The sequence below is a fragment of the Neopsephotus bourkii genome, unplaced genomic scaffold (genome assembly GCF_033783945.1).
Source record: "Neopsephotus bourkii isolate Nb327-2 ecotype Australia unplaced genomic scaffold, CSIRO-AGI_Nbou_v1 NB_357, whole genome shotgun sequence".
NCBI classification, from domain to species: domain Eukaryota; kingdom Metazoa; phylum Chordata; class Aves; order Psittaciformes; family Psittacidae; genus Neopsephotus; species Neopsephotus bourkii.
This window is the reverse complement of record NW_026900863.1, coordinates 379761-405780: the sequence shown is the minus strand read 5'-3', so window position 1 is coordinate 405780 and position 26020 is coordinate 379761. Positions and strand designations below refer to the sequence as shown.

Below are 26020 nucleotides of genomic sequence, written 5' to 3'. Positions count from 1 at the left end.
ATTAGAGAATTTTAAAGTGGCATTTTGGCTTCTTGTTAAGCAAATACCTGACCGTATATATTGGCTTGAATCTCTGCAGTGCAGTATATAGCTCTGATGGAAAGTGCAGCCCAGAACTGTGCTTCAGAAAGGAAAAATCTTCTGGATGATGTTCAAAAAGTAGTAGCTTTTAATAGTATTTCTCAGTTTTCACTATAATATTTGTACTCTAAGCCCTGGAGGGAAACAAAAGAGACAGTGGAATTAAAAATCTCTAACGGTGCTTTACGAAAATGGAAGTCTAAACAAGACTTTTAAAGCTAAGGACCTTTTTAACAATTGGCTACCTGAAGAGCTAGCAGATAAACTGATTTTTTTTTTTTCTTTCTCATTTTTTGTGTCAGAGAATGCTGCTCATGCTGTACCAGCAATAACAGCGGTTGGTTCCTAGTAGGTCTCTTGTAGTAAGGTGACCAGAATTGTAAATGTTTCTTTCAAGATTTTCAGAAAACAGGAATTAAGAAAGGAAGATATATGTAAATAAGTAAATAAAAGCTGAGAGAGAAATTGTTGAAAAAGAGATCAATTTCCATGCAAGAAAAGATTTCTTGCTGGCAACGCATGTGCACTTTATGGAGCAGGAGGAGGGGAGTTAGTCACTCCCCCACCCCAGACTCCTGTGAATTCTCTTGCTGTGTTAAGACACCAGGGAAAGGATTGGGAAGAGGGTCTGGAAAAGAGCCTTTGTGGGAACTGTTAATACCTCTGCCTGCCTCAACTGGTGATGACAGAGTATTTCAGCAGACTAGGAGGGAAATAACATCCATAGCAATGAGTGAGCCACGCAGCAGATTTACCCTTCCCCCTGCAACATAGCACACATTGCTTCTAATAACAAGACCCTAATTTTTAAATGTCATCTTATAGTAGGTCCCTTCTTTCAAGTGAGGATAACATGATGTAATTAAGCTTGGTTTATAGGTAAGCCAGTGTATAATTTATATAGTAAATATTATATATTGGTTATCGTTTATGTACTTGGTTCCTCTGGTTGCTTGCAAACACACGTAGCAGTGAATGGGAGAGCAGTCTACTTTTTCTGTACCACAAAGCCCAACTTTATCTTCAGAGATCGTGTCTGAAACCAGGGCGGTTTCTTATGGCCTCTCGGAGATTTTTTCATTTGGGGAGCTAACTATGAAATGACAGATTAGCCCATTCATGCTTCAGACTCAAGAGTTAAGGGTGTTTTGAGATCTTTAAGTCAGCTTAGCAAGTGTGGAGCTGACCAAGGTTTTCTTCTGTTAAGGAGAGGACAGAAAAGCCAAGGCTTGTTAAGTGCTTAGTTTGGTCAGGAGGTAAAGGTGAATGATCCAGCACTCTGATACACAGAGTAGGGGATTAAGCTCAGATATTCAGGCTTTGTCTGTGGGATTTGGAAGCCAGATTTCTGCTGTGTTGTAATGGAGCTTTGAAGTGCTGAAAATCGAAGACACCCGAGTGCAGTTTGAAAAGCAGTGGAAATTACTGACTGTGCTGTGGCACTCGACACCGAGAAAGAAACTCCTGCATACTGTGGAGTTTCAGTGGGTGATGTACCTGTCAGAGAGATGGGACAGCACTGTCAGGAAGGTCTTGTGGTCGCCTAGCATTGCGTGAATTTCCAGACAGACATGAGGAAGGTGATGCTCCCTTTTGCCTGCCCGTGTGTTCCAGTCCTAGTCCACATCTAGCTGGAGTAAAGTCTGGTTAAGGTCTGGTTTCACCCTCAGTGTTCATGACAAAAGACTTTAATGTTGTAGTGATTGTTGTCTGCAGCGAGGCCTGGAGAGCTTCAAGGAAGTTATAATATCTTAAGCATTTACACTGTGCCTATGGGGAATAACTTTACTGTAATTTTCTGAAGATTCATTATCCAAAATCTTAATTCATTATAATAGCCGTTATGAAACATATAGAAACCCGCATTTTCTTGTGTTTTCTTATTTGCACAGTGTGAGAGATTCATTGCTCTGTTTTAATTTGTTTCATGGGGTGCGTTGGAGTACATTCCATACAGTGCTGTTATTGAATTTCTGTGACTGTCATTATATAGCCATACAACCTTTAGGAACTCATATTCTGAGCTTCCCAGTTCTGTAATCTGCTTCACATTTAAGAATTGACATAATTAGCTTTTTCAGAGTTATAATGAGAGTACCAAAAAGAGAAGACCTCAAAAGATAAAGCAAAGTTAGGCGTATCTAGGGCCGAAGAGTAGAGAAGAGAGGGAAACAGTGTTTTGGTGTGATTGCTGAATTGTTTCTCCATTTTCTTGAACTGTATTTACATACAAGTGCTTTGCTTTATAAAACATTGCTTCCACAATTTTATTTTCTCATCCTTTTGAAACGCGCAGGTACAGTTCAAGTAACTGGGAAGTATACAATTATGTAGTTTGAACCACTGATAAAACTGCTATCGATCTTAAAAACAGTGCCTGGCAGGAGAGCTTGTGAACTTGCAGTCTTCCTCCAGCATCCTAATTCCACCCAGGCAGTTTTGCTGGTCTCTTCACTGTCATGGCCAGGTTGTCAAGGCCAGGTTGGATGGGGCTTGGGGCAACCTGCTCTAGTGGAAGTTGTCCCTGCCCATGGCTTTAAGGTCCCTTCCAACCCAAACCAGTCTGGGATTCTGTGACCATTGCTGTCACCTTTGAATGTAGCATTGCACTTGGGTGTTGGTTGTGATGGTGGGATCAGCTCCGGCTTGCTGTAAGGACCTCGAATATGTACTTGTACCTGTGAAGCTCATCCAGTATTGTAGTCTATTGTTATCACTTCTGTGGATTTTTCACTTATGCTTCTGACTGTTGTAAGAATGAGATATTGATGGTGGGATATTTTGCTGTTAAACTTGCATTTTTGGCCATATCATGGTGTGATTGCACAGTGCTGTGTGTTGATGCAAGTTTTGTGTGGAAGTTGTGAAACCGGCGGTTGTAAGGATTTGGGAATGGTTGTGTAAAGGTTTTCCGCAAGTCTTCAACGGGCTGTTTCCTACTGAAAGCTAGTTATGATGCTCCTATCTGAAGTGAAAATGAAAGCCAGAGCTTATTTCTTGCTGGAAGAAAGCAGGGGAGGCCTCCAAGGGAGGGGAGCCCCAGTTGGGTGGATGTGGGATTCTGCAGCTTCCCAGAGCTGCCTTCACCTTCACAGCTTTACCTATGGCAATGGGAACCAAGCTGAAGGTGAGATCATTTCCACATGTGAGTCCGCATCCTTTTATGCCCCCTTCCAACAGTGTTTTTCTCTGCCTTTTGAATATGTAGCGCAGTCTTTGCTGTTCAAGTGTGTTTTATTATTATACGTCCAAAATGCTTTATCATTAATTTTTTATAGTGCTTAAAAGTCTTAAGGGCGCTTCGTTGTTGTGGCTGGGGGTTGGTTGTTCTTCTATTTTTACATGCTAAGCGCGTGCATTGGTTTTGAAAATGATTTTGAAGAAGGTGCTTAAAATATCATATTTATTTTCACTTACAATTTGTCACATTAGGGAATGGGTAGTAGTTTTTCTTACAAGCACTGTATTCATGCTGACTCGAAATGACCCTGTCACACGTGAAAACAAATCAGATTGTTGCTGTTAATGAGCTTTTCAATTTACTATTCAGTGGATCAGATAAGTGGATTTAAGAGGTAATGATCCTGCTTAGCACTCAAGCTTGGCTGTCAGATCCTAGTAGTTGTGGGAAATCCCCAGGGACAAAAGCGTTGACACAGTTCTTGATGGGATAATGGGAATCAAAGCTAATGGATGATAAAAGGAGTAGTAAGAGTTACAAGGATAATTGTGGATTAAAGCACTACTCTTTGTCAACACTGACTGCTGGTTTAGTATTTTATTTGTTAAACTCTGATGTGGGGAGAGCCTAGTTTGACAACAGAGCACAATGCCACCAGGATCAGGCTGACTCGCTGGTTTCCCATGTCAGAAAGGAAAGCTCGTAACAGGGATGTGAGCTTGCTTCTAGGGTTACATTCTTCTCTCTCTCTTTTTCACTCTTCCTGATATCAAATACAGAAATTCTTAAACTTCGCTAAAATTGCAGCTACCATAGGTTTCAGAAGATGCTATTTTTGTATTTGAATATATTCTTATTTAATTTATTAATTATATACGGAATATAGACTTGGATGCATATTTGCATTACTGCAAATAGCTTCACATTTACCGTGTCAACGGACTATTTTGCAACATTTGGAGGATTGTATATTACAGACTCCTTAGTATCTTGATTATCCTTTCAGTGACTTGTTTGAATTGTGGCTGATTTTGCCACAATAAATACAGTTATAAAAGGGTAAGTTAGCTCACAAGTTAAGTGATCCTTGCTCTTGGTGCAGTTTCTGGTTAGAGCTGCAAGTTTATTTACTCATGCCTTTATTATGCTCAGATATAAAACTAAAGTCTCTGGGTTATGAAAATACAGTTTTATTCTCTATTATTATTGTTTATTATTATCCTCATCATTATTATTATTGTTGTTATTTATTGACTTCCTCAGAGATAGAATATTGCTGGGTTTGGTTTTTAAGTACAATCATGGGATTCCATCACTAGCAGGAAGGACCTTGGTCTAAGAAAGATTAGGTACAGTAACAGAAGTATTGTGCGAGCTAAATCAAGTTCATTGCTATTTGTGTGCCCTATGAAACGTTAGCGAGCAGAATTGACAGCTAGATGGCACCAGGCTTTCACCACTGGGTAGCTGAGCCTGCATGTGCTCTGGTGCTCTCATTCCAGACCTTAGTGATACCTGACTTGATCACATCATATGGAAGAATTACCTATAACCGTAATATTTGGGGTAGTGTCACAAAAGGTTAAAATAAGTGAAATGTACCAACTGGCTGATCTGCGTTTAGCCTGCTCGTAAGCAAATAGCAGTGTTACGTGAGATCAGGGTAAAGTGAGTTGGCAGAGGATTGCAATGAAAAGTTTCTGTTTCTGAAGTCGATTGAACCCAACTGAATGTTTTTATCCAGGCTAAATGTCAGGATACTAAAACTACCAGAAAGATCACACAGGAAGAAAAAACTATACTTGGTGTGCCTTGCATTTGTTACAGAATCTGATAGGTGAGGTGATGGGTGAACTTAGGTGGTAGTGTGTCTGGGATCTGAAATAAAGGGGAGAAGTGTACAACTGCAGGTTACTTGGCTGTCAAAACCTTTGTTCTTCCTTCCCGGTAACAAAACTGAGTGTCCAAAGAGTACCTAATTTGCAAGATTTTATGACTGACAATTCAAGAACTTATACATGCAAGCTAAAGAACAGCACTGCATCGCATCCCACTGAGAACAGAGACCAACAGAAGAATGGTTTCTCCATCCTTGTGCATTTATTTTTTATTTTTAATAGAGACTGTGTTGTTCTGTGAACAACAAAGTGGGTTTAATGCAGGAAATTTACATCTCCTTTGTGGGAAGAAATGTATGCAAGGGCAAGTAAAAGCCTGTGAATCCCAAATTCACAGAACACCATTGAAGACTGAATAATCCATCTCTTCCAAATGCTTCAGCTAGGCTGGATGGACAGGCATTTGTGCCTGTACTTTTCTCTTGCAAAAATAATATGGGAAATGTTTTAGAATAACTGAAAATGCTGCTATGTGTAAATGTCTATAATATGCTACTGTTGAAATGTTTATTTCCAGGTGTATGCCCGAATGTCGGAAGTCTTAGGAATAACAGACGACAACCATGTTCTGGAAACATTTATGACAAAAGTGTGAGTTTGTGCTTGGGTTCTATTCTGTATGTATTTTGTCTTGTCTTTAATACTTACATAAAATCAGAGTTTTATTTTGTTACGTTTGCTCTTTGCTAGAAATATGGTTTCCATAAATGTAAAATATTTAACGTAAGGGATAACCATTTTCAGAAGCATCCTTATCTTATTTTCTGAAGGTACTGCATGTCCCTAAATAAACACTTGCAGCTGGATATATCCTCCACAGTGCCTGCATCCCTTCTTGAATTGGCTTATGGGAGAATAGAGATAAGATTTCAGACTCTGCTTCAGTGGCAGCCTGACCTAAGCAGTCCTCATCCCTCCCCACCTGCACCATCAGATGTCAGTGGAATTGCCTGTAAAGCTTCATGGTAATTTGCATGTTTGCAGTAGGGAACTGACCAAGTTGAACTGATCTCTTTTTTGTTGTTTTGGGGAGGCCCTTTTGGGTTGCTTTTTCGCAAGACCTGGCAAAATGTGCTCTCAAAAATACAGATTCAGGGAGGAGGATTTTAGAGGCTCATGCTTACCAGCTGTTTTCTCACCTGGGGCATTTAGCAGAGTAAGAGGTGTTTTAATCTGACAGATAAGTGTTGCAATACTTTCTCTTTAAGAATAATCCTAGAAAATTACTCTGGAGAAGGTACCTTTTTCTCATGCCTCTGCTGCAGCTACTCTCCTTGCATGCCAGCAAAACTACCAGGATCTTGTCTTTTATTACTTATGTCCTTCATGAGATTTGCTAGTTTCTCCTGACTCAAAAAGAGTTTCATCTAAAATCAGTTTTGCTCTTGAAGCAAAACAAAATGGGCCCTTTGAAAAATTGTGAATATCCACTAAAAAAATCTAGGAGTCCCCAGGAGACAATGAGTTCTGTGTGTGCCTGGAGAAAGAGAAACAAGTACCTTACCTCTTTATTCTGCGGTGAGGAAGATGCTGCATCATGTCATTTACTTCACATCCTCTAAATCCGACTTACAAGACCTTTAAGTACTTTCAGTAGACTTTGACCTGGTAGAGAAACATCTCTGCTGGTGTTGCAAGGTTAGTTGTGACCTGTTTGGACAGGATTAAACATGACTTCTCTTTTGCTACCATGACTACCAACCTTGAGAAATAGTACCAATTAGGACAGGGTCATTTTCTAATACACTTAACTTTTCTGTGGAAAAGCAGGCATAAATGCTTTACTTCCTCAAAACCAGAAGCCGAGTGTTGTTACATCTCGCCTTAGGATAACAATAGTACTCCTCAAACCTTGATACTTATCTGGAGTATGCTTTGAAGACAGGTAAATGGAGGGTGATGAATGGAAAAATATTGATGGATGCTTATTGTACAGTTTCTGGAAGCAGTCCATGTCGTGTTATTAGACAGCTAAGCTTCATTTTATTGTTTCAAACTACAGTGAAACTTGGAACAAGTGAGGAAAGGGGGGGGGAAAGGGGCTGGTGTTTGGAGACCAGATGCATCACTTTGCTTCTCTTTCTGCCTGTTTCTGCTACTGAGAGGAAATCTCTGTTGCCTTTGTCAATTGAGGAAATAACGTAGCATTTAACAAGTTGTATAAGTGCTATATGTGTTTAGATTGGATAGGGCTGTATTTGCACAAATAGCGTAAATTAAGTAAAAAAACAGGGTTTTAATGTTTTGTGGAAGATTTTAAAAGAAAACAAAGTACATAAAAAGCAAAACTCCGCTGTTTTTTAGGTTACACGCTCTACATTTTTCTTTTCTCATAGCTTATTGTATTTTCCTAAAAGCATGAATTGTTCATTGATTAGATCAGTTTAATTTTACAGAATGGGTGTTACAGCTTGAAATGGACAACTCAGTAGCTTTAAGAGTTAGCTGTGAAACTGCTCCATCGACACATTCATAATTGTGTGTCCACTTTGCTAGCATGCCAGTTGGCAAATGCGAGTGTGAAACCGTAACATACTGATACATAATCCAAAAGCTACAGTCTGATGGGGCAATCCAGTCTGGCAGCATTTCTGGTGCTCTGTTACTGGGAATAAGCTGCACGTTCGTAACAGCAGTGGGCAGGATATGTGACTGAGAGACCATTCCCCTTTTTCTCTTGTGGATGTAGTCAGCATTTTTAACCACACTGTTATTTTAGAAAGCCACCAGTTTAGTGTTCTGTCTTACCCCACAAATCCATTCCTTTCCTTAAGTAGCTGAAATTTGTTTTCAAAGGCACACACTGTTCCTCTGTTTCCATGGAATTCTCTGTCCTTGTTCCTCCTGCTTCCTCACCAAACAGCCACATTACATGTTCTTACACCTCTTGGCCTGCTGGGAGTGGATCAAGGCACAGACTCTTAAGGCAAAGAGTGAGGCATTGTACCCAAAACCAATAGGAGTCTTCTCTCTCCTTCCACTGGTCATTTCCTTTGTGATAGCTGTCTATCTGTCTTGATCCTTCCATGTATAGGTAAGAGGCAAGGAAATATTTAGTCCAGAGTAGTTTTAGTTCCATCTGCTCCTTGAGCCTGTTCTGGGCATTTGGCTGAAAGTGTTTTCTGTTTATTTTGGCTACAGGCACCTTTTCTTCACTTACCCTTTGTGAGCCTCTTCTTGTTCCTTTCTGTTATTGTCAGATTCTTGTGGAAGGGATTTACTGTGAGGGGTGGAGGACTTACAGAATATTTGCCCAAATATTTAGTATTTTTGGCTGTGATAAAATAACTGAAATATGATAAAAGATGCACATCCAGACATTGCTATTGGATGCTTTTTGCCCTCCTTCCCTCTTTTGTTTTACCACTGTTACGATTTCACTGTGGTGGATGCACATATACCTACATATAATAAGAGAGATTTTTCATGTGATAGTGTTTAAGTAATACATAAGTATAAAAACTCTTGATGTTTTTTGAACATTCATACTGATATAACTCCATGGATCATAGCGTAGTAAAACTTGGCACTTTTATTCATGACAGAATGTGTATTTTTGTAGCTATTCACCTTTGTCCAACTCTAATAAGTATAGATCCAATCACTGCCACTGAGCCACAGAAAGCTTTCACTGTAAATGATGATAATCTACAAGAAATAATTAAAACATGACTGTACAAAGCCAACAAATGGCTAAGTTCAATATTACTAAAAGTTAAATACCACATAAGGAAGAGATTTTCTAAGTCTTTGTAGGCAATTTGGATGCCCATTTTTCTCGCACAGTAATGGGATTTGGCTAGCACACACCTTAAGCAACTTTGGAAGTTTTGTTGTAATCCATTTATAATATCCTTAGCTTGAGACCAAAGCTGTTCCTGAATGTCCACGGTTCTGGCTTTCCAATTCATGTTGTCCTTATACAAGCTTAAAAGGTTTTCACTCTCTGCTTCAATTATTTAAAAACCAAACCAAACCAAACTTGCTGATTTACAGCAGTCATTATCTCTTCTGGCTTGTAGGAACTTAACTTTTGCAATTGCTTCTTTGTCATCTTACCAAGTCTCCTGTGTGTGAGGTACAGTAACCTATGCGTGTGCAGGAAGTATAATGTTCCTGGGGTTCCTCAGCTTGGTTGTGATAACGAACCTGCCCAGTGCATTTCAGAGAAGGGATTCAAGATCTTCTTGAAAGAGGATGGATGAATTCTTTGGGTGCTTACAAATGGCCTGTAAGCAATGTTTGAGCACCTTGGCATGCAGTGATAAATGAAGGTACCCACCATCCCTGTGGCCAAGTGGATTTTCTCTGTTTGCAGAGTACATACTCGCCCTTCAGCACTCCTGTGCTGACTATGCTTTGTTTTTGCTTTCCTGCCTTGCATCCCTGATTCTTTCTCCTCCTCTAAAATTTTCTTTTTTAAATTGCACTACAAGTTTTAAAGTTCTCCCTTTTAAGCTGGGGATTCCACTCCATGTATGGGAAATACTCCAGTGTATTTCAGGATACTCCAGAAGTATCATTTCTCATCCACTACTGCTGTACGAACTGCTACGTCTTGTATGAAGGCTGCACGACTTTGCTGTGCACCATGCAAAACTTTTCAGAGCAGTGTGGCACAGTCCATGTGTCTGAAGAGGCCTTCCCAAATCATAAACTGAGGACAGGACAGGAAATGGGGGCATCCATTGGGGGGGGGGGGGGGGCAGGAAGACGTGAAATAGATTTAAGAGGCTGGAAGTGGCTATCGATATCTTGGCCAGATAACATAATGACTTTGAATGTGCAAAGAATTTTGATTTTTCTGTGGATAATATGGTAACCTTTTGCCAGAGAACTGTAAATTGGAATATCTAGTCATTATTTATCTTCCCTTTCTAGATTTAGGTAAAAAACACGCAGGCTCTTAAAATAATACATTTAAGCCACTGTATTAAGTGAAGAGATGTTTGGTGTGTTGATGGAACTGCATTGGTAAGCAGTCATGGTGACAAAGTCTCCTAGCAAGCTGAAGGGCTCAGAAGATGCAAGGCTGGGAAGCTTCTCTGGTGTAGTTTTTAGAAGCTAGGGTTTTATTCTGGTTTTCTTACTGAAGGCAAACCAAAATATTTCCAAGTGTACTGGCTGCTTTATGTAATGCTCTTTTGTTTAACTTTTTCAGCCTCACAGCCTCTCAGCATGGGTTAGCGTTACTATTGCACTTTCAGTACTGTGTCTGCAGTTCAGTGTGTTCGTACCGGTCACTGAAATTGCAAATATCCTGCCATTTCTATTTCTACTTTTTTTTTGTACTTGCCTTTAAAATGTGTTCAGCACTCATCTACCATCAGTATTTTTGGTGAATTTGGCATTTAGCTGTTGATGAAACTCTTATTTTCCGTAGCTCATTTGAAACTTTATGATAGGTTCCTTTGACTGTGTTGCATTTGGTTCATAGTCTAAATGAATAAGCTGCTTGAGAGAGAAGGAAACAAGGACACTAATACTTAAATCCAAGTGCTGTCTTGCCATGATTCCTCCAGGAGCTGTAAATTTTTCTTCTTTTTTCATCCCTTGGCTTCTCTTCCGCACATGCTTTTTGTATTGCGAGATTCCTCTCTAGATCTTCACAAATTTTCTAAGATACTTAGAAAGTTTTGTAGATATCTCTTAAAATATTACATTTTAGGTGTCTTTCGTCTTGCCTGATTATTGATAAGGCAGAAACAGAAATGGGAATTGCTTGATTATAATAGAAACTTTTCAGCCTCTGTTCACTCTTGAGAACTTTCTGGCTTTTGTATTATTACTCCATCTTTCAGCCAACCAAATGCAACCATGAAGTGAAAGAACAGATGTACACAAAAGTACTCTGAATGGTGGATGAAGAGTCTTATTTATACAGTTTTAATTTGCTATTCAGGCTGTCACTGTGACTTCTTGTTTTTCATTAAATGTCTTATATCTGGCTTCCTAAGGACAAAGATTCGGCTCTTTTGCAAAATAGCCCTGTTATGATTTTGATATTGATGTCAAATCTGGGTACTCCAAATTCATTTTTATTGCTTTGTATGCTATATACTTGTTAAGGATTTAGTGCAACTATAAACATCTCCAGAACTCCCCGTAGTAGGGATAAACTGTGAATTATGGACTTGCTAGAATGGGCTGTTTCTTTAAGGCCGTCTGAACCTCTGTAGCTTTCATAGAGATTTTAGAAAGTAAATCAATGTTTGTTTGTAAATCTAAATTGAGGATTACTGCTTTGGTAATTGCATTGTTATTTGCCTTTTCCTGAGCAAATAATACTAAACAGATGATTTATACTTAACCTCTTTTTCAGGAAGTTATAAACTCAGGAATGCTGTTTATGTGGTATAGTACATTCTTTAGGCTGTGGATACGTAAAAGCAATAATCGATGCTGATTTTAATGCATTTAACATCACTTCTTCAGGTTCTGTATTCCAAAATTGTAATCCTACTGCATCATGGTATAAATAGCTGTTACCGGCGCTCTTACATCATGGTCTTGCACTGATAGATCGGACAGTGTGAAGTCAAAATCATTATGCATATTCTACACACAAGGAAACTGAGGCACGCAAATCTGAAATGACTCATTCTCGATCACCTGGAGTTTGAGATACACCCTAGCACTTTGGTATCCTGAGCAGGAATAGGTGCCTGGGCTTCCGAGCTAGGAAGTCCTGCTTCCTTTTTATGTGAACGGGCTATGTTTCAAAAGGCTGTGATGGCCTGGTTTTATTTGTCCCCATGAATCCAGTATCAGAAACTCTGCTGTGAATCGCTTACACACCATTCCCTCCCTGTCTGGAAGAAGAGGGTGTTCAACTTTCCTCAGGGTTTTTGAGCAACTGGGGGAGATGGTGTATGTCCCAGAATGAGTAGGGCACAGTACTTGCCTTCAGGAAAGGGAACTAAGAGGATGCAACTTGTTACTGGCCAAGCAACCTAACTTGGATTCTCCAAGGAATACTAGAAAAAGTTTCTAGTGGTCATACGTGCATTTGGGCTACTTGGGGTGGGGTTTGGGGGGAGTACTTTCTATTTGGACTCACTGGCTGGAGTTTACCCCTTCAGTAAGATTGTTGGCATTGGCGTACCTGACATTCCCCTAAGAAAGCTAGGAAATACCAGATGCAAGGTCAGTGACTCTTCACTTACTGTTGTAACAACTCCTCGCTTGGAAAAAGTTTCATCTCTCCACTTTACCGGCTTCAATTTACCTCTTTCATCTGAAGGCTAATGCCACCTCTTCACCTCCTAATAAATCTGGTAGATGAACACAACAGATTCCATCCCAGGTCGCTAGTGTCTGCACTGTCACACAATACAGAAGAGGTTGTAGAGGGTCCCAGCTCTGTTTTTCATGTCTCACATCAAAGTATGGGTGGTAGTAGAGCAAGCGTTAGCTGCATGATTTCACTGAAAGGCTAACTCCAAAGAGTCTGTTGTCAGAAATGGTAAGTTGTTTTATGTGGTATTCCCCAAGGATTGATAATAGGTCTAGAGTTATCCTATACCATTATTTATGCATTGGTTCATTAATCAGAGTATGCTTCCTATGTCTGAGAGGGTTGCAATTAGGGAGATGCAGAATACCTTACGTATCTTGACTTTAGTTAAGTGTTTGGTGTAGGGAAGAGGAAAAACGGGGATTAGTACAAGAACTGCAAGGTTGAGTTTCACTGGGAATTCGCTGTATCAGTAGTTCTGTGAACTGCCCCCTAGTTTTTCTGTGCCTCATTTCTCCTGTGGAAATTTTCCTAGGGAATTTATAGCAATTTGGTTTTACCTTGTGAAGAACTGAGCAGATAAATACTAGAGAAGTTAAGTGGCCAGATATTGTGTCAGCAAGTAAGATAGATACAAGTAGTGGTAAGCTCCAGATAATTTATTTCATTATGACAGATGATGGATTTTTTAAAAACGAATGTATTGTTACAATATTACAAAAATGTTTGAATCCCCTGCTCGGGAAAAAGGCAGCGCATGATTTTATAGCCTTTTCTGTCTCATAAATGGGAAATTCTAAGATGTATCACAGAGATACATTGTAGTATAATGTGCTATTACTTTGAACTTTTGCACTGCACTTCTCAAAAAGGGAAAGATGTGTTGCAGAATCTCACTCTTTTGTTTTATTTATTCCAGTGTGACAAATCTTAAATACTGGGGAAGATGTGAGCCTGTGATTTCAAGAACTCTTCAGTTTCTAAATGACCTTTCTGTTGGATATCCTTTGCATTGTCTATGGCATATATTGTTTGACAGTAATAAGGTAAATATCATTAGCAAGATTTTTGGTGTTTCATATGCCACAGTTTTAAACCAATCAGGATATTAATATTTACTCTTTTTGGTTTATCTTTTTCTATGCATTGTTTTTTAATAATGCTCTTATTTCCACCTACTTCTTAGCCACAAAAGACAAATCATGTAACTAGTTGCTTATGGTCATCTATCCTATTCCTAATCTTCTAGAAGTCAATACCATTGACGAGTTCAACAGTGTTGAGAACAGAAGCAATGCTGTTGGTGGTTGGGAACAGGATTGGTTTTGCTTTCAGGATGAGTCAACTGGGATATGAAGCATGAGCTGAGATTTTAATCACAAGCCTCTGCACATGTTTTGTCATTGCCCGATTCCAAGTTCCTTACTGTGTCAGTGCCATCGTTATTACTCATAAAACAGCTTTGACTTTGCACGTGGATTTTATCTGAGTTCAGATATTCTTGTGAACGTCTTGGCCAAATCATGATGCTAACTTGCTATGTGTTGCAAACCTTTTGTATCTTGTTCTTGCTTACCACAGGCTGGAGAATACTTGATCTTTGAATTTTCTGTCAGTAGAGCAAGAAGATTGAAAAGTAGTAGCTGGTTTTGATGTGACACGATGTTTAAAGGTACAGGACAGATAATAAACCACCAATAATACATTCAATCTTCAAATCCTTCTCTATTTTAAAATACAGACAACTTTTCAGTAATTTTGTAGAGGAGATTGTTAGAGAAGCAGAGGGGAAGGCGCCTGGAATACCACAATTGGTATCATTTTATTTCTCCATCGAACTCTAATCCTATCAGAAGAATTCTAATATATTTCCTTGGGTTGAAAGATGGGTGTGGGTTTTCACATTCCGTAAGTGAATTTCGTTTAATGAAAATCATAAAATGTGCACTTCTATTTGTTTACTTGAAATACCATTAAGCAGCTAACTTGATACTTTAAATACGCAAGTGTTCATGTTCTCATGGCATCACAGAAGGAGGACTGGGAAGGACTTGAAAGTGAAACATCACTAAGAAATTTGGCAAAAACAGAAGGGGGGGCATTTCTTAATGATATTCATGGAGGGGCTAATGAGATCTCTCTTCTTTTGTACTGTTGTTTCAGTAGGGTTCGAGACACTTTCAAAATAACCAAGAAATTTAATGTGGTGCATCTGACTTCAAGTGCTTACCTGTTTATGTATGTGTGTGTAGTTGCTGAAACAATCAGCTAAAGCCAACAGGCATCTAGCATTTCAGATTGTTTTCTGGAGGCTTGCAAAGGCATGTGTTCCTATGGTAGTTCTCAAAAATGAGGGTCACTTTAAACTGATGTTGTAAATAATACTTTCCAAGGCTGAAATGTCTGGATAATTTTAGTTTTCAAATTACTCAAATTATATTTGCAGCAAATGATTTTCTGCTCATGAAATAGATACAACATCAGGATCCAGATAAGGATGAAAAAGTAGATATTTAATAACCTATGTTCTCCTGAAGAGTAGAAGCGTGATGAAATTGTGGGGTTGTTTTTCTTTGCAGAAACTTGCTAACTGTTGCAAGAGCAGTTTCAGACCCCTGTGCATAGTTGGGATGTAAAGCAGCACATAAATCTGAACATAAAGCAGCATAAACCTCAAGCATCAGTGTGAAATGTTTAAAGACTAGCAAAAAGATATTAACTAAAACCATAAATACCAGAATTTGTTCAATGACTCTTCAGTGGAGATGCTTCAAACAAGCTTTTCTGCTTAGCTGGGTGGGGTGGTACAAAGACAGCTTTAATGCTGGTTCACTTCCCCGTGATGTTGTATTAGTTAAGTTTAAAATTGTGTTCCCTGGCAAACCATAAAAGATTTCAGAAGTATTAGACACACACTTTTGTGCTGGAATTTAATATGCAACTTTTTATTGGAAAATAATCGTCCTTGTCTGGCAAAATCCACCATGCAATATTTCTGTTAGTAGGCATAATGCAATAAAGACAGGGAGGGCTATTTATCACTACAAATTTTGAGGATTTCAGGATTCTTTTTATTATTTTAATATATTTCTTTGGTATTAAATCAGAAAAATGATAAATTACACCTGTCGAGGCTGTTTTTCCTTTTTCCCAGAAAATGATGTACAACCCAATTTCACTGGTCATTTTGGCTTTTAAAGATATGTATTTTTTCCTATTAAAAACTCTACCAATAGGGGTTTTTTTAATAATAATACTGAAGTACTTTTTATTTCAAACATATGAAGTAGTTTATAACTACTTGCTGGCATTGCAAACTTTGGCCTTTTCACATTATATTAGGGTGTTTTTTAAAGGCATTAAGTATATATTGCTCTGAAAGAAAGAGTGTATTGTTAAGATGCTGGATCCAGTGGATCAATTTTCAGTATTTCATATAGATTAAATTGTGGCTAGCCTGAAAGGTTAAAATAATTATTTATTTAATTTCAGTACTTTCCTGGATGTCAGTCAGCTTCCACACAGTCTTTGAAATTGGTCTTTTCTTATGTGTATAATAGTCTTATTCTAAAGGATAATCAGGAATTAAAAGCAAACCATATTTTCAGCAACTTTACTGCATACCAGAACCAAAACCAAGAAGAAAAGCCATAGGACAGTATTAACAACAAAGGCAACAAATGATTGGAGCTGCTGTCACGGTTTACATTACTTTCACAATTATTCCAGGTTTGCATATTTCGAAATATATTAGCCCAATTTGATTTCAAAGCTCAGTTATTTGAATTATAAATCATTATGTCCCTCCTAGCTGATCAGTCCTGAAATATCTTTGAATTCATTTACATAATGGAATATGTTAGTCATTCCTTTATGTCTTTGAAGCCATAGTGCTCCCTCATACATGTTTACTTCTTCTGATAATTAACTTTTCTACTGTATATTTTTGTAGCAAAATAAGTACAATTTTGGTGTTATTTTGTACAATAACTTGGGGTAAAATATTTATAATCTGTCAGAAATTCCTTTTCCACAGCTTTGTTAACCTTATGTTATGAAGGGCTTTCCCTTGTAACAGGGAAAAAAACCCAAACCAACCATGTAGCTTTGCAATATAAAACCATGTAATGTGATGTCGAATGTTATAGATTGACAGAGGAACATCATCTTAAAACTAGATTAGGAGATTTTCCAATAACAGGTATGAACCCTATTCTTACACTTTTACCTGCTTAAAAAGAATTTAATCCATTTACAATGAAAAGGGAAATTGTTTATTCCCATAAAAGTAATTGAACTCTTCAATCAATTATGTGCAGGAATGGCAGAGTGCAGCAAGCACTCAAAAACAAGTAGTAACAATAATAAGTGTTAGGGGTGTTTGTGCAGGACTGTAGGTACTACTGTACAGTCTAAAGTTCATAATAATTCATGATAATCATACTGTTTATTTCTTAAGGAACTTCATCAGTGTCATGGATCAGCAGTGTTTGATAAATTAATGGGACCCGATGTACAAGCCTGGAAGTCATTTCTTTCGTTTCATGCCTTCAGTACTTACGGATGTTTCTGTGGTTTGAATTTTCCAGTGGCATTCCTGAAAAATGTGTCAGTATACCTAGATGTCAAAAAGCCTTTTATATCCCCATTGCAGAACTGAGACGGTGAAACTTTAACTGTCTTGTTGAAAGCTGTGCAGGAATTTTGTGTCAAATGAAGGGGAAACAGGAGTTTAAAACTCCAGGCCAGTGCTCTGGCCATTCTCTTGCTTCTATTTTGCTAAATAACATCTGGTTACCTCTGTACAAGCCTCACACAGATGTCAGCGTGGATCTCTTTGGAACACACAGTGAATTTCCTGTTACTCCCACCCCAAATGCTTGCATTATCTGAGGCAGGGAATTGATGTGTGCTCTTGCTATTAGAGGTGTTCATAGTGCACACAGCTAGGAAGGGAGTCCAGTTGTGGAACAAGTCTTAACTGCTTGAACTTTAAGTGCTTCTATAATATAGATAGTTTTTGCAAACCCAACTTGTGATTTAGTATGATTTCTCATGCTTTTAAAATAAGTATTTTTAAGAAGCATATTGCATTTCATCAGGTGTAACCACCTAGTAAATCAGCTAGAATATGTGATCTGCAGATACATGCAGTCCAGGAAACACACTGCTTCTGTGTCATTTAGTGTGCATCTCCCTGGGAGCCCTTCTGTACAAACAAGCAGGTGTAAACAGACCTGAGCTTATCCCGCAGGGCCAGGGCCAGGAGCTCCAGCCCAGGGATCATGTATGCTAGTGCAATGCATAGACCAGACCAGGAGACCTTCCCAAGGGGCCTGCACTGGGAGGCAGAGCATAGAGCCGGGGCCGATGCCACACTGCTGGGCTGGCACAGCCTTAAACTCATCTGGTTTGTGGAGTGGGACATTTCAGTTCATGCTTGGCTGTAGTCAGTTAGATTAGCTTTGTATTTTGTAGCACTGGATTCCTGTATATATATTCCTAAATAGCTCCAAAGGTCCCACCTGTACTACCTTGCGTTGCACCTTGGTCTGGCTATGAGATCTTGTATGTTCTTAAGAGGTTCCCATTCAGTTCTTGAACATCTGAAAATACTTTGGTTAAGTGTATTCAACATCAGTTAGTATGTATGAGATGTATTTTTAGCTCTTATAACTGAAACAAATTAAATGTGATTTTGATGGGTCAGGAAGATCACCTCTGATTTTGGGGCCATTACTTCAGTGCTGCTTATGGCTGCATCCAGTCCCATTGCCAAGGGCTAGTCGTCTCCAGTGCAGGCAGTTGCAAAACCACTGGGGTTTTTTGCATGCTGAAGAGACAGGTCTATCTGGGGGAAAAACAGCACATTTATTACCAGAAACTCTCTGTTTAATTACAAAAGTCATTCAGTTCATTTGTCTCTTTTGTGACTAGAATATATGCCATGAAAAGTAATTGCTTTAATTAATAATAGATTATGGTCTTTAATGTTCTAAAGAATATCTTTATGATGTATATTTTTGGATGAAATTCAGATACAGGATTTTTTTAATGTATATTTGTTATTGTTTTAGTAAGGATTTTTTTTCCTCACTAAAAATTCCTGGCAGTTTGTACAACCTGGTAACTTAATCATGATGCTGTGAGGCTGATTCTTCCTTAACACCTCCTACTTACAGTCTCCTGAAAAAGCTTGTGAAAATAGAGGCTGTGAAATTCATGCTTCAGAATCACACAGTAAGTTTTCTTACTATGTTAAAAAACGTTGTGTATAGTAAATCTTGTGGCATGCTTAACTTTTCATATGCTTACATTTCAACAGAGTAAGCACTTTCCTTTCTTGGATATCAGTGATAATTCCAGCCTCAGTGACCTCAGGTACCGGACAGTGTTCTACACTACTCTCACTCGTCTTCTCATGGTAGAGCTAGGTAAGATCCTTCTCCCATGTCCTGAGACACCTTCCTGTCTTGTGTGTTACCATGAATTTTTAAGGTTATTAAACCAATCAAACAGCAGATGAATTGTACAGTAAACATGTTGGTGTTTAAAGCACTGCTGAGCAACTTTTGAGATTTATGGCATTAAGCATAAACACTGTTGCCTTCTGTTGAAGAAAAAAGCAAGATACGATTTTTTTTGCACAGAAGTACTTTCTGTATTCACTACAAGGATTTACAGTACCGAGTGCCTGTTTCACATTTCCAGGGGGACATAGCAATTGTGCCAGAATGTTCTTGCTTCTAGTAGAATGTTGTTTGGGATTTTTTATTCATAAAATCCTAGAATGGTTTGGGTTGGAAGAGACCTTAAGGGTCATCCAGTTCCAGTCCCCTTCCCCTGGCTCAGGCACCTTCAATTAGAGCAGGTTGCTCCAAGCAACCATCCAGCTTGGCAAGTCTCTATGCAAAGACTTAACTAGGCAACGTGTGCAGAGATGATCACCATAGTCACATAAGGCAACAGCAGTTGTTCCTCCCCTTGCTGATAATGGGTGCTTGCACTGTCTAGTGCTGAAAACGGTTAACTTTGAGGCAAGACCAGACCATGCTTCACAGAGCAGTATCCACATGACTTCTGTTATTCTGTATGCTGCCAAGAGGCAGTACCAGCGTGGGACTCTTTCTGAATGATTGGTCTTTATTTATTAATTATTTTGGTATTGTTTTTTCCTCCGAGGAAGATCTGATAAGCAGTTGAAAGGAGAAAAGCATCAGGATATATGATGCCTATAGAAATAGTTCAGCTTCCAGAAGGGTAAGAGGATGCTGATGCTGGTTGAGCAAAGAGATTGGGAGCACAGAAAACTAGTACCATATTGGAGCTGCCTGAGGAGCTGGAGTTGGTAAAAAGAAGAGGGAAACCAGAAGCCGGATGAATAGTCTGGGGTTACTGTGAGTAATCAGAAGAGAAGACAAAGGTCCAGAAATGACAAATAAAAAGACTGACTCTGGTTGAAGGGAGCAGAGAGGAGGCGGCAAAGGAGACAGGCAAAGATGGACAGGGTTGTATTTTCCCAAAGTAACCAGATCCTGTTGCTGCCACGAGTACCTTTGAAACGTAGCACAAACCAGCAAAGCATCCTCTTCGGTCCTGCTGCAGGTGCAGGAGGCAGGTCACAAGTTTGGTTGGTTACTTTGCTAGGTTAAAAAAGTGTTTGAGCATATGTTGCAGTTTGAAGGCTCTGTAACTGGCTGACCAATGCAGCAGTGGGAAGTGATTGAAAACTGTTTCCTTTTGCTTTCTAAAATATATCCGGCAAACTGGCCACAAAAGCCCTATATTAAAAGGAAGCAGTTCAGGCCACAAAGCCAAGTATTCAGAGCAGAGGAAATGCCAGAACTGGGATTGCTTTGTAACTTTCCTCTCCTTGTAGTATTCACATTGTTAGGAGGCAGTTTTAATTGCAGGATCACAGTTATTTCTCTCAGAGGATATTTGCCTCTTTCAGTTCAGATGTGACATCTCAGCTTAATGAGAAGCTGCTGAGTATTTTGATTTTTAGGTTTTTTTTCTGTCATATTTTGCCATTTGGATTTATGTGTTAGTCTGTGTTTTGCTTCCTGTTGTGACTGGTTTTACTTCCTGGCCTTCTCTCTTCTTGGCCTTTTGTGTCGTTCTTACTGTTGTACTCGGGTGAGTGATTTGCTCTTTACAGTATCCCTAGAAGTAAGAGGTTGGAATTAGGCCCATTTTACAGATGGTATATGAAGTGTAAAAGCTAAACTGTAAAGCTTGCACTAACTTTGCACAACCAATTTGACACACATGAAATTCCTTCTAACTTCAGTCACAACTTAGTTTGCCAGACTTTGCCTATGAAGAGAGAAGGGAGAAAAGCCCTATAGCAAAGAGCTCTTTAAAGAACATAAATTAAATTCCTACTCTGAATTACTCCCGAGGGGAATCTGCAGTGTAAGAGGCAAGCTACCCTCATTAAGGGCCTAAAGATAAGTGGCATGAGTACCAATCCTCATGCAAATTGCCATTTCTAAAATGTTGTTTATATTTACTTGTTCAGCATCATGACAAAACAAATAACAGCCCAGACTTCCAGTTAATCATTCAGCTGTGAAACCAAGACAATCTCTTTTTCCCTACCCACAGCATCTTGTTTCTTTTACTCTCAGTTCACACCTTCTGAAACAAATGAGTCAATAGTGTCACACAAATAACCCCAGCACAGTTCAGATTTATTTCCACAGCAGCTTCATTCTGTGTACTGAGGTAGGAGTTAGAAAAAATAGCATACGATCATAAAAGATGATGATTTAAACATCATACTCCAAAATACACATGTGAAAGGCTCTGATTTATTATTGCAGCTTAAAATTTAACATTTTCTAACTGTTAAGTCATGACTTTATGTGACTGTTCTTCCAGGGCACAGAACAAATGCTGTCAGATTAACAGAGGGAACAGAAATGGGAAAAGGAGGAAGATGTGAAATGCAGAGATGTGCCAGTCTCACACAGAGGTTGTTTACAATCAACAATTTGTCTTCTTTGTTTATAGCTCAGTAAAAATGTGTCAGACCTCAGGTTTTTGTTCCTGTAGGTCATATGAAAGTTCCCATGATGTTAGTGAGATTTTGCTATAAAACCCTAAGAGGCTGACCCTTCCAAAGAACAGTGTGACTATGATGTGATGCTTCTGCTGTTTTGTTTTGGTTTCTTTTCCTGCAGGTGAAGATGAGGATGAGTTTGAGAATTTCATGCTTCCTCTCACAGTTTCATTTGAAAGTGTGGCTCAGCTATTCAACAGTAGTTTTGTCCAAGAAGAAGCAAAGGTAGGTTTATTTCAATTACAGAGAAAGAAATTATTGATGGGAGAAACTAATAGTGGAACAAGCATTTAGCAACAAACTTGTCATCTCTTATATCTGTCCCTCCTGGCATGTACATACCTGTATACTTGTATGTATATTTATACCTGCATACATATATACGTATTTAGGAAAGTAGACTGTAAAGATACAAAAGGTACTGATTACTATCCTAAACAAACTCTGTACAAAGATTTTATAAAGGCATTTGGATTTTTCGGTGCTTTGCGGATCAAGGGGCCCCATTTGACCCTATTTATAATCGAAGGAACAAATCTGTCTTCAGTGATAGCTTATCTGGTTCATATGTAATATTGCCTTTTGCCACGTAAATATCCTGTTTGTGTATATTCATATATTTATTTGGGGGTATGAGGAGACATGTTGCAACACAATTGATAAACCCGGCTGCTTTGAAGTATTTTTTTCAAACAAGAATTTATTATATAAATCAAGACTTTATTAAATGGCTGGGCATATATGTATAAATAGGAACTGGTCTTGAAGTATTGCACCCTTAAACTGAACAAAGTGATTAGGATAACTGATAGCTAAATAAGGTTTTTATGTGCCTGTGGGAGCCATATTAGGATTGATTTGACAAGTCAGTTCAGCTGTGGCAACAGTCATAATATCTAACACAACATTATGTTTTATTAGTAAAATCCTTAAGTGTAGCAAGCTGTTTGTGTCAAAACAACAGTATATTTTAGAGAAGAAAAAGACTTGCTAGGTAGAAGCTGCATCATCAGGAATGATAATATATTGGAGCACTATTGCATTAGAGATCCCCTTCTACTGTCATGGAATAAATAGTTAACAGTGTGCACTGGAGTGCTCACTTCAGCTACACAGGGTCATTTACAAGAAACCCTAAGAGTTTTTAATTCACTGTTTTGAAATATGATGAAAACTTAAGTGCTACATCAGCATATTTATCCACTTTTTTGTAAGAAAATAGATAGATATGGTAGAAATATTTAGTAACTGATTTGTCTGCAGTACATGGCTGACATGACCAGAAGATGCTCAGCTCACAGTAATCATTTGAATTAAGTGATTATTGTTTTTTTAATAGTAGTTAAGGTTATTTCAACAATTACTTCTACTTACCTCATTTGTTGTTGCTGTATGTATTTAATTCGAATAACTTTTCATTTATGAAGTAGGCACAGTTCATCTATCTTGGATTCATCTCTTATATTCTCAAGTTAAAACCCTAAAAACTAGGACAAAGAGGTCACTCGACAGAATCACCCTTTCTGTAGGAAAGTGGCTTTATCTCAAGTGAGGATTCAGTTTATTAAAATATTTGTCCTGTCTCCTTTGCTTGAAACTATCTTGGTAGAAAAATTTTAATGGATTGCCAGTGATATATTCCTAAACTAGCAAGTTCTTAACGACCCTAGAAAGTGACTGCTTGATTACACTTTAACGGTATTTGCAAATAAAATCACAAGTAATTAAGGGGAAATCTCCAGGCTTTTGAGCAAGTTTGATGCATGATAACTGCCTGATTCAGCTTCATCTAGAGTAATGCTGTGTAGACAAGAGCTACTGAGATCAATAGCAACATAATGATAGTGGCAGAATTAAGTGAGTAACCTGAGAACTGTGTCTTCAAAATGCATGCAGCTGCCACAAGCCAGGGCCACACAGTGCACTCCGTGCTTCCGTCCTAAATGTTCATCAAAAGACGCCCTGCAGGAAAATGGAGTTAGATGCTCTTTATTGCTGATCGTGTCTCTTGCCACATTTATCAGGGAAATTGGATTAGCAGTTGGCAGCTGCAGGTAGACAAGGTTCTGCAGTGATTAAATATGCAGCTTGGCTGCATTTGTTGTGACAGACCTTTAGTAAATTCTACTGTAAGCACCATCTGTCTAATTTGTATAAAGAAAACTTGGTGCTTTAAGCTACTGATAAAGAACTAAATCTGTTGCTTTATCATAAACAAAACTTTTGCTCTAAATTCTCTTAAACATAATTTATTAGGTTAAAGCTATTTTTTTCTATCATAATGAATAAATAATACATGCAAAAGCGCTTTCAGGTACTTCATTTTGCAAGTACTGAAAACAAAAACAGTTCAGTTCCTCAATAAAATGCTTAGCATTCTGATCCACAGGGAGATGACACTGTTAAAATATCACTATGAAAATGGTCCAGGACTGCCAAATTCATTTAATTTGTGGTTTTTACTAGGACTTTCTAACTGGCTAGGGTTTGGGTTTTTAGTTTTTTAATATTTTGAACTACACGACTGAAAAACAGCTGCAACAAGGGAGCTCTTTCTTTTACAAATACATTTGTAATCATTACATCTGCATACAAAACATATGTTTAGGTTGTTTTTCCATTATAACTGAAGATGGCTTAAGCAGTTATGTGCCCCTTTTTTTCTTTCTTGATACTTCCTTCTTCACATTTTTATATTAATAGGAAAAATGTCCAGTATTAAAACAGAGCCTGATTTTCTCCTCAGGATTTCCAGGTTTCTCCTGCCAATCCAGTTAAGTAATATATCCACTGGGTAGCCAGATCTCAGTAGTGTACTTTGTTTATAATTGTGACATCATCAGGTTTGCTAGAAATGCATGGAAAAAAAGGATGTGTGGAAAAAGCAGTTAAGTAGCACCATGCTATCTTTAGCTGGTTTGTAGAAACTCCATGCTGTTAAATTATTTAAAATCCTTGATTTTCAGCTTGCACACATTAAAAGTTTTCACACTAAGTGCCAAATGTTGCAAACAGCACTTTAACAGAATGATTTTGCTTTGATCCCTGTAGCAGTTCCTGAATAATTTATCACAGGTTATTGCCTTAATTCTGGAGAGGGATAGAGCAATAAAGGCAGATGAAAACACTCCAGTTGAAACACCTTGGGGCCTGCTCATTCCTCTGACACGGCTCTTTTGTTGGAACTATTTAGAGGTTATTAAGATGTGTCTCCAGAATTAAGAGTATGCTGTAAGGATGAAGACAGCCATCTTAATTCTAAAGACAAAGCGCAATGACCCTTCACCTTTTTTTTCCTTTGTTGTTATTATATAGTAGAATTATGAGGGTAATATTATAGCTGCACCCAGTAGTGCCACTATAGTTAAGGGTCTGTCAGACTTTCCATTACAAGCCCCGTTTTGGGGGTGGGTGGCGTGAGTAGACTCGTCTGTTTTAAATTGCATTAGTCACACACTTGGCACGTGTTGGCAAGTCAGAGGGGGTTTTCTGTGAATATTGAAATCTCCAGCTCCTTTTAAAAAATCCATTGAAAAAAATCTTTTTTCAGGAGTTTGAAGCAAAATTAATGAATTTCTTTTTTAAATGACTGTGTTTTAATTAATCTTAAGTAAAGCTGTCCGTGACATGCAGGGAAGAGTATTTCAAATCCAACATCTGAACATAATTGTTTCATTAGCAAGAAAAACCATGTCTAAACCCCATATCACTGACAAGCTCCTCTTGCTATGTTTCGTGTATTTACTGCTCTTCACTTCTCATCTTACTCGTCTTGCTGTTGCTGGTGTTGTTATTAACTGTCACTTTGCCCCAGAAATGGCTGGTGTTCAGTTGTGAGTGAAGCAGTAGCTTCATGTATTCTTCAAATTACTCTGTTAAGTTTGCAAGACACTTCAAATCCCACAGGACAGCAGACAAAAACTAGATGTACAAGTGTTTAATGTTGTTTGTCATTAATAAATTCTATGCACATGCTGTATGAAAATTTATAATGGACTAGAACTTGGCTATCTTGGGATATTAGGGTTAGGACAGGGGTGTTCTACTAAATGTGACTTAAGCAAGCATGGAATCTAGGGTGATTTTTTTTGCTTCTATTACAGTGTAAATGTATTTTTACTAGTGGCTTAAATGGACCAGGGTTTATCTCAAGATTCTACAGGCTATTAGGATGTTGCCAACTGTAGGCAGTGTTATTTGATAAAGTGGGGATGATACTATTACTGTGCCTTGTAGAGTGAGGTTATTTATTAAGAATAGTGTAGTTAATGGTATGGGCTTTTTAATAACAATACCTGAATTTAAAGACTAGAAACCCAAGAAATTAAGTTTATGTAGTAGTTGTTCTCATTTCTTTAGAATTCAAGGTCGAATGGTGTCTGAAATTGCCTGGTGTATTGCATAGTTTGTGTAGTTTCCCACACAAATCATGGTGTTTAAAGAAAGTTGCACATCTACTTTTATTAACAGCTTTTAAAATCTCACAACCAAACTGTTTCTTAAATGTATCTGCAAACAAATGTTTTCTTACAACCAGCTGTTTTTATAAAGACAGG

General features: G+C 38.3%; 1 protein-coding gene across 1 annotated transcript in view; it reads left to right on the top strand.

Annotated features, from left to right (window-relative positions):
- The window catches only part of RANBP17 (RAN binding protein 17), a 154156-nt gene that overhangs the window by 76040 nt on the left and 52096 nt on the right, over positions 1–26020 (top strand). The window contains exons 15-19 of the mRNA XM_061348402.1: positions 5678–5751; positions 13317–13390; positions 18567–18637; positions 18723–18831; positions 21586–21689. Coding sequence (XP_061204386.1) covers positions 5678–5751; positions 13317–13390; positions 18567–18637; positions 18723–18831; positions 21586–21689 — 432 coding nt within the window. The remainder of the gene's footprint in view (positions 1–5677; positions 5752–13316; positions 13391–18566; positions 18638–18722; positions 18832–21585; positions 21690–26020) is intronic.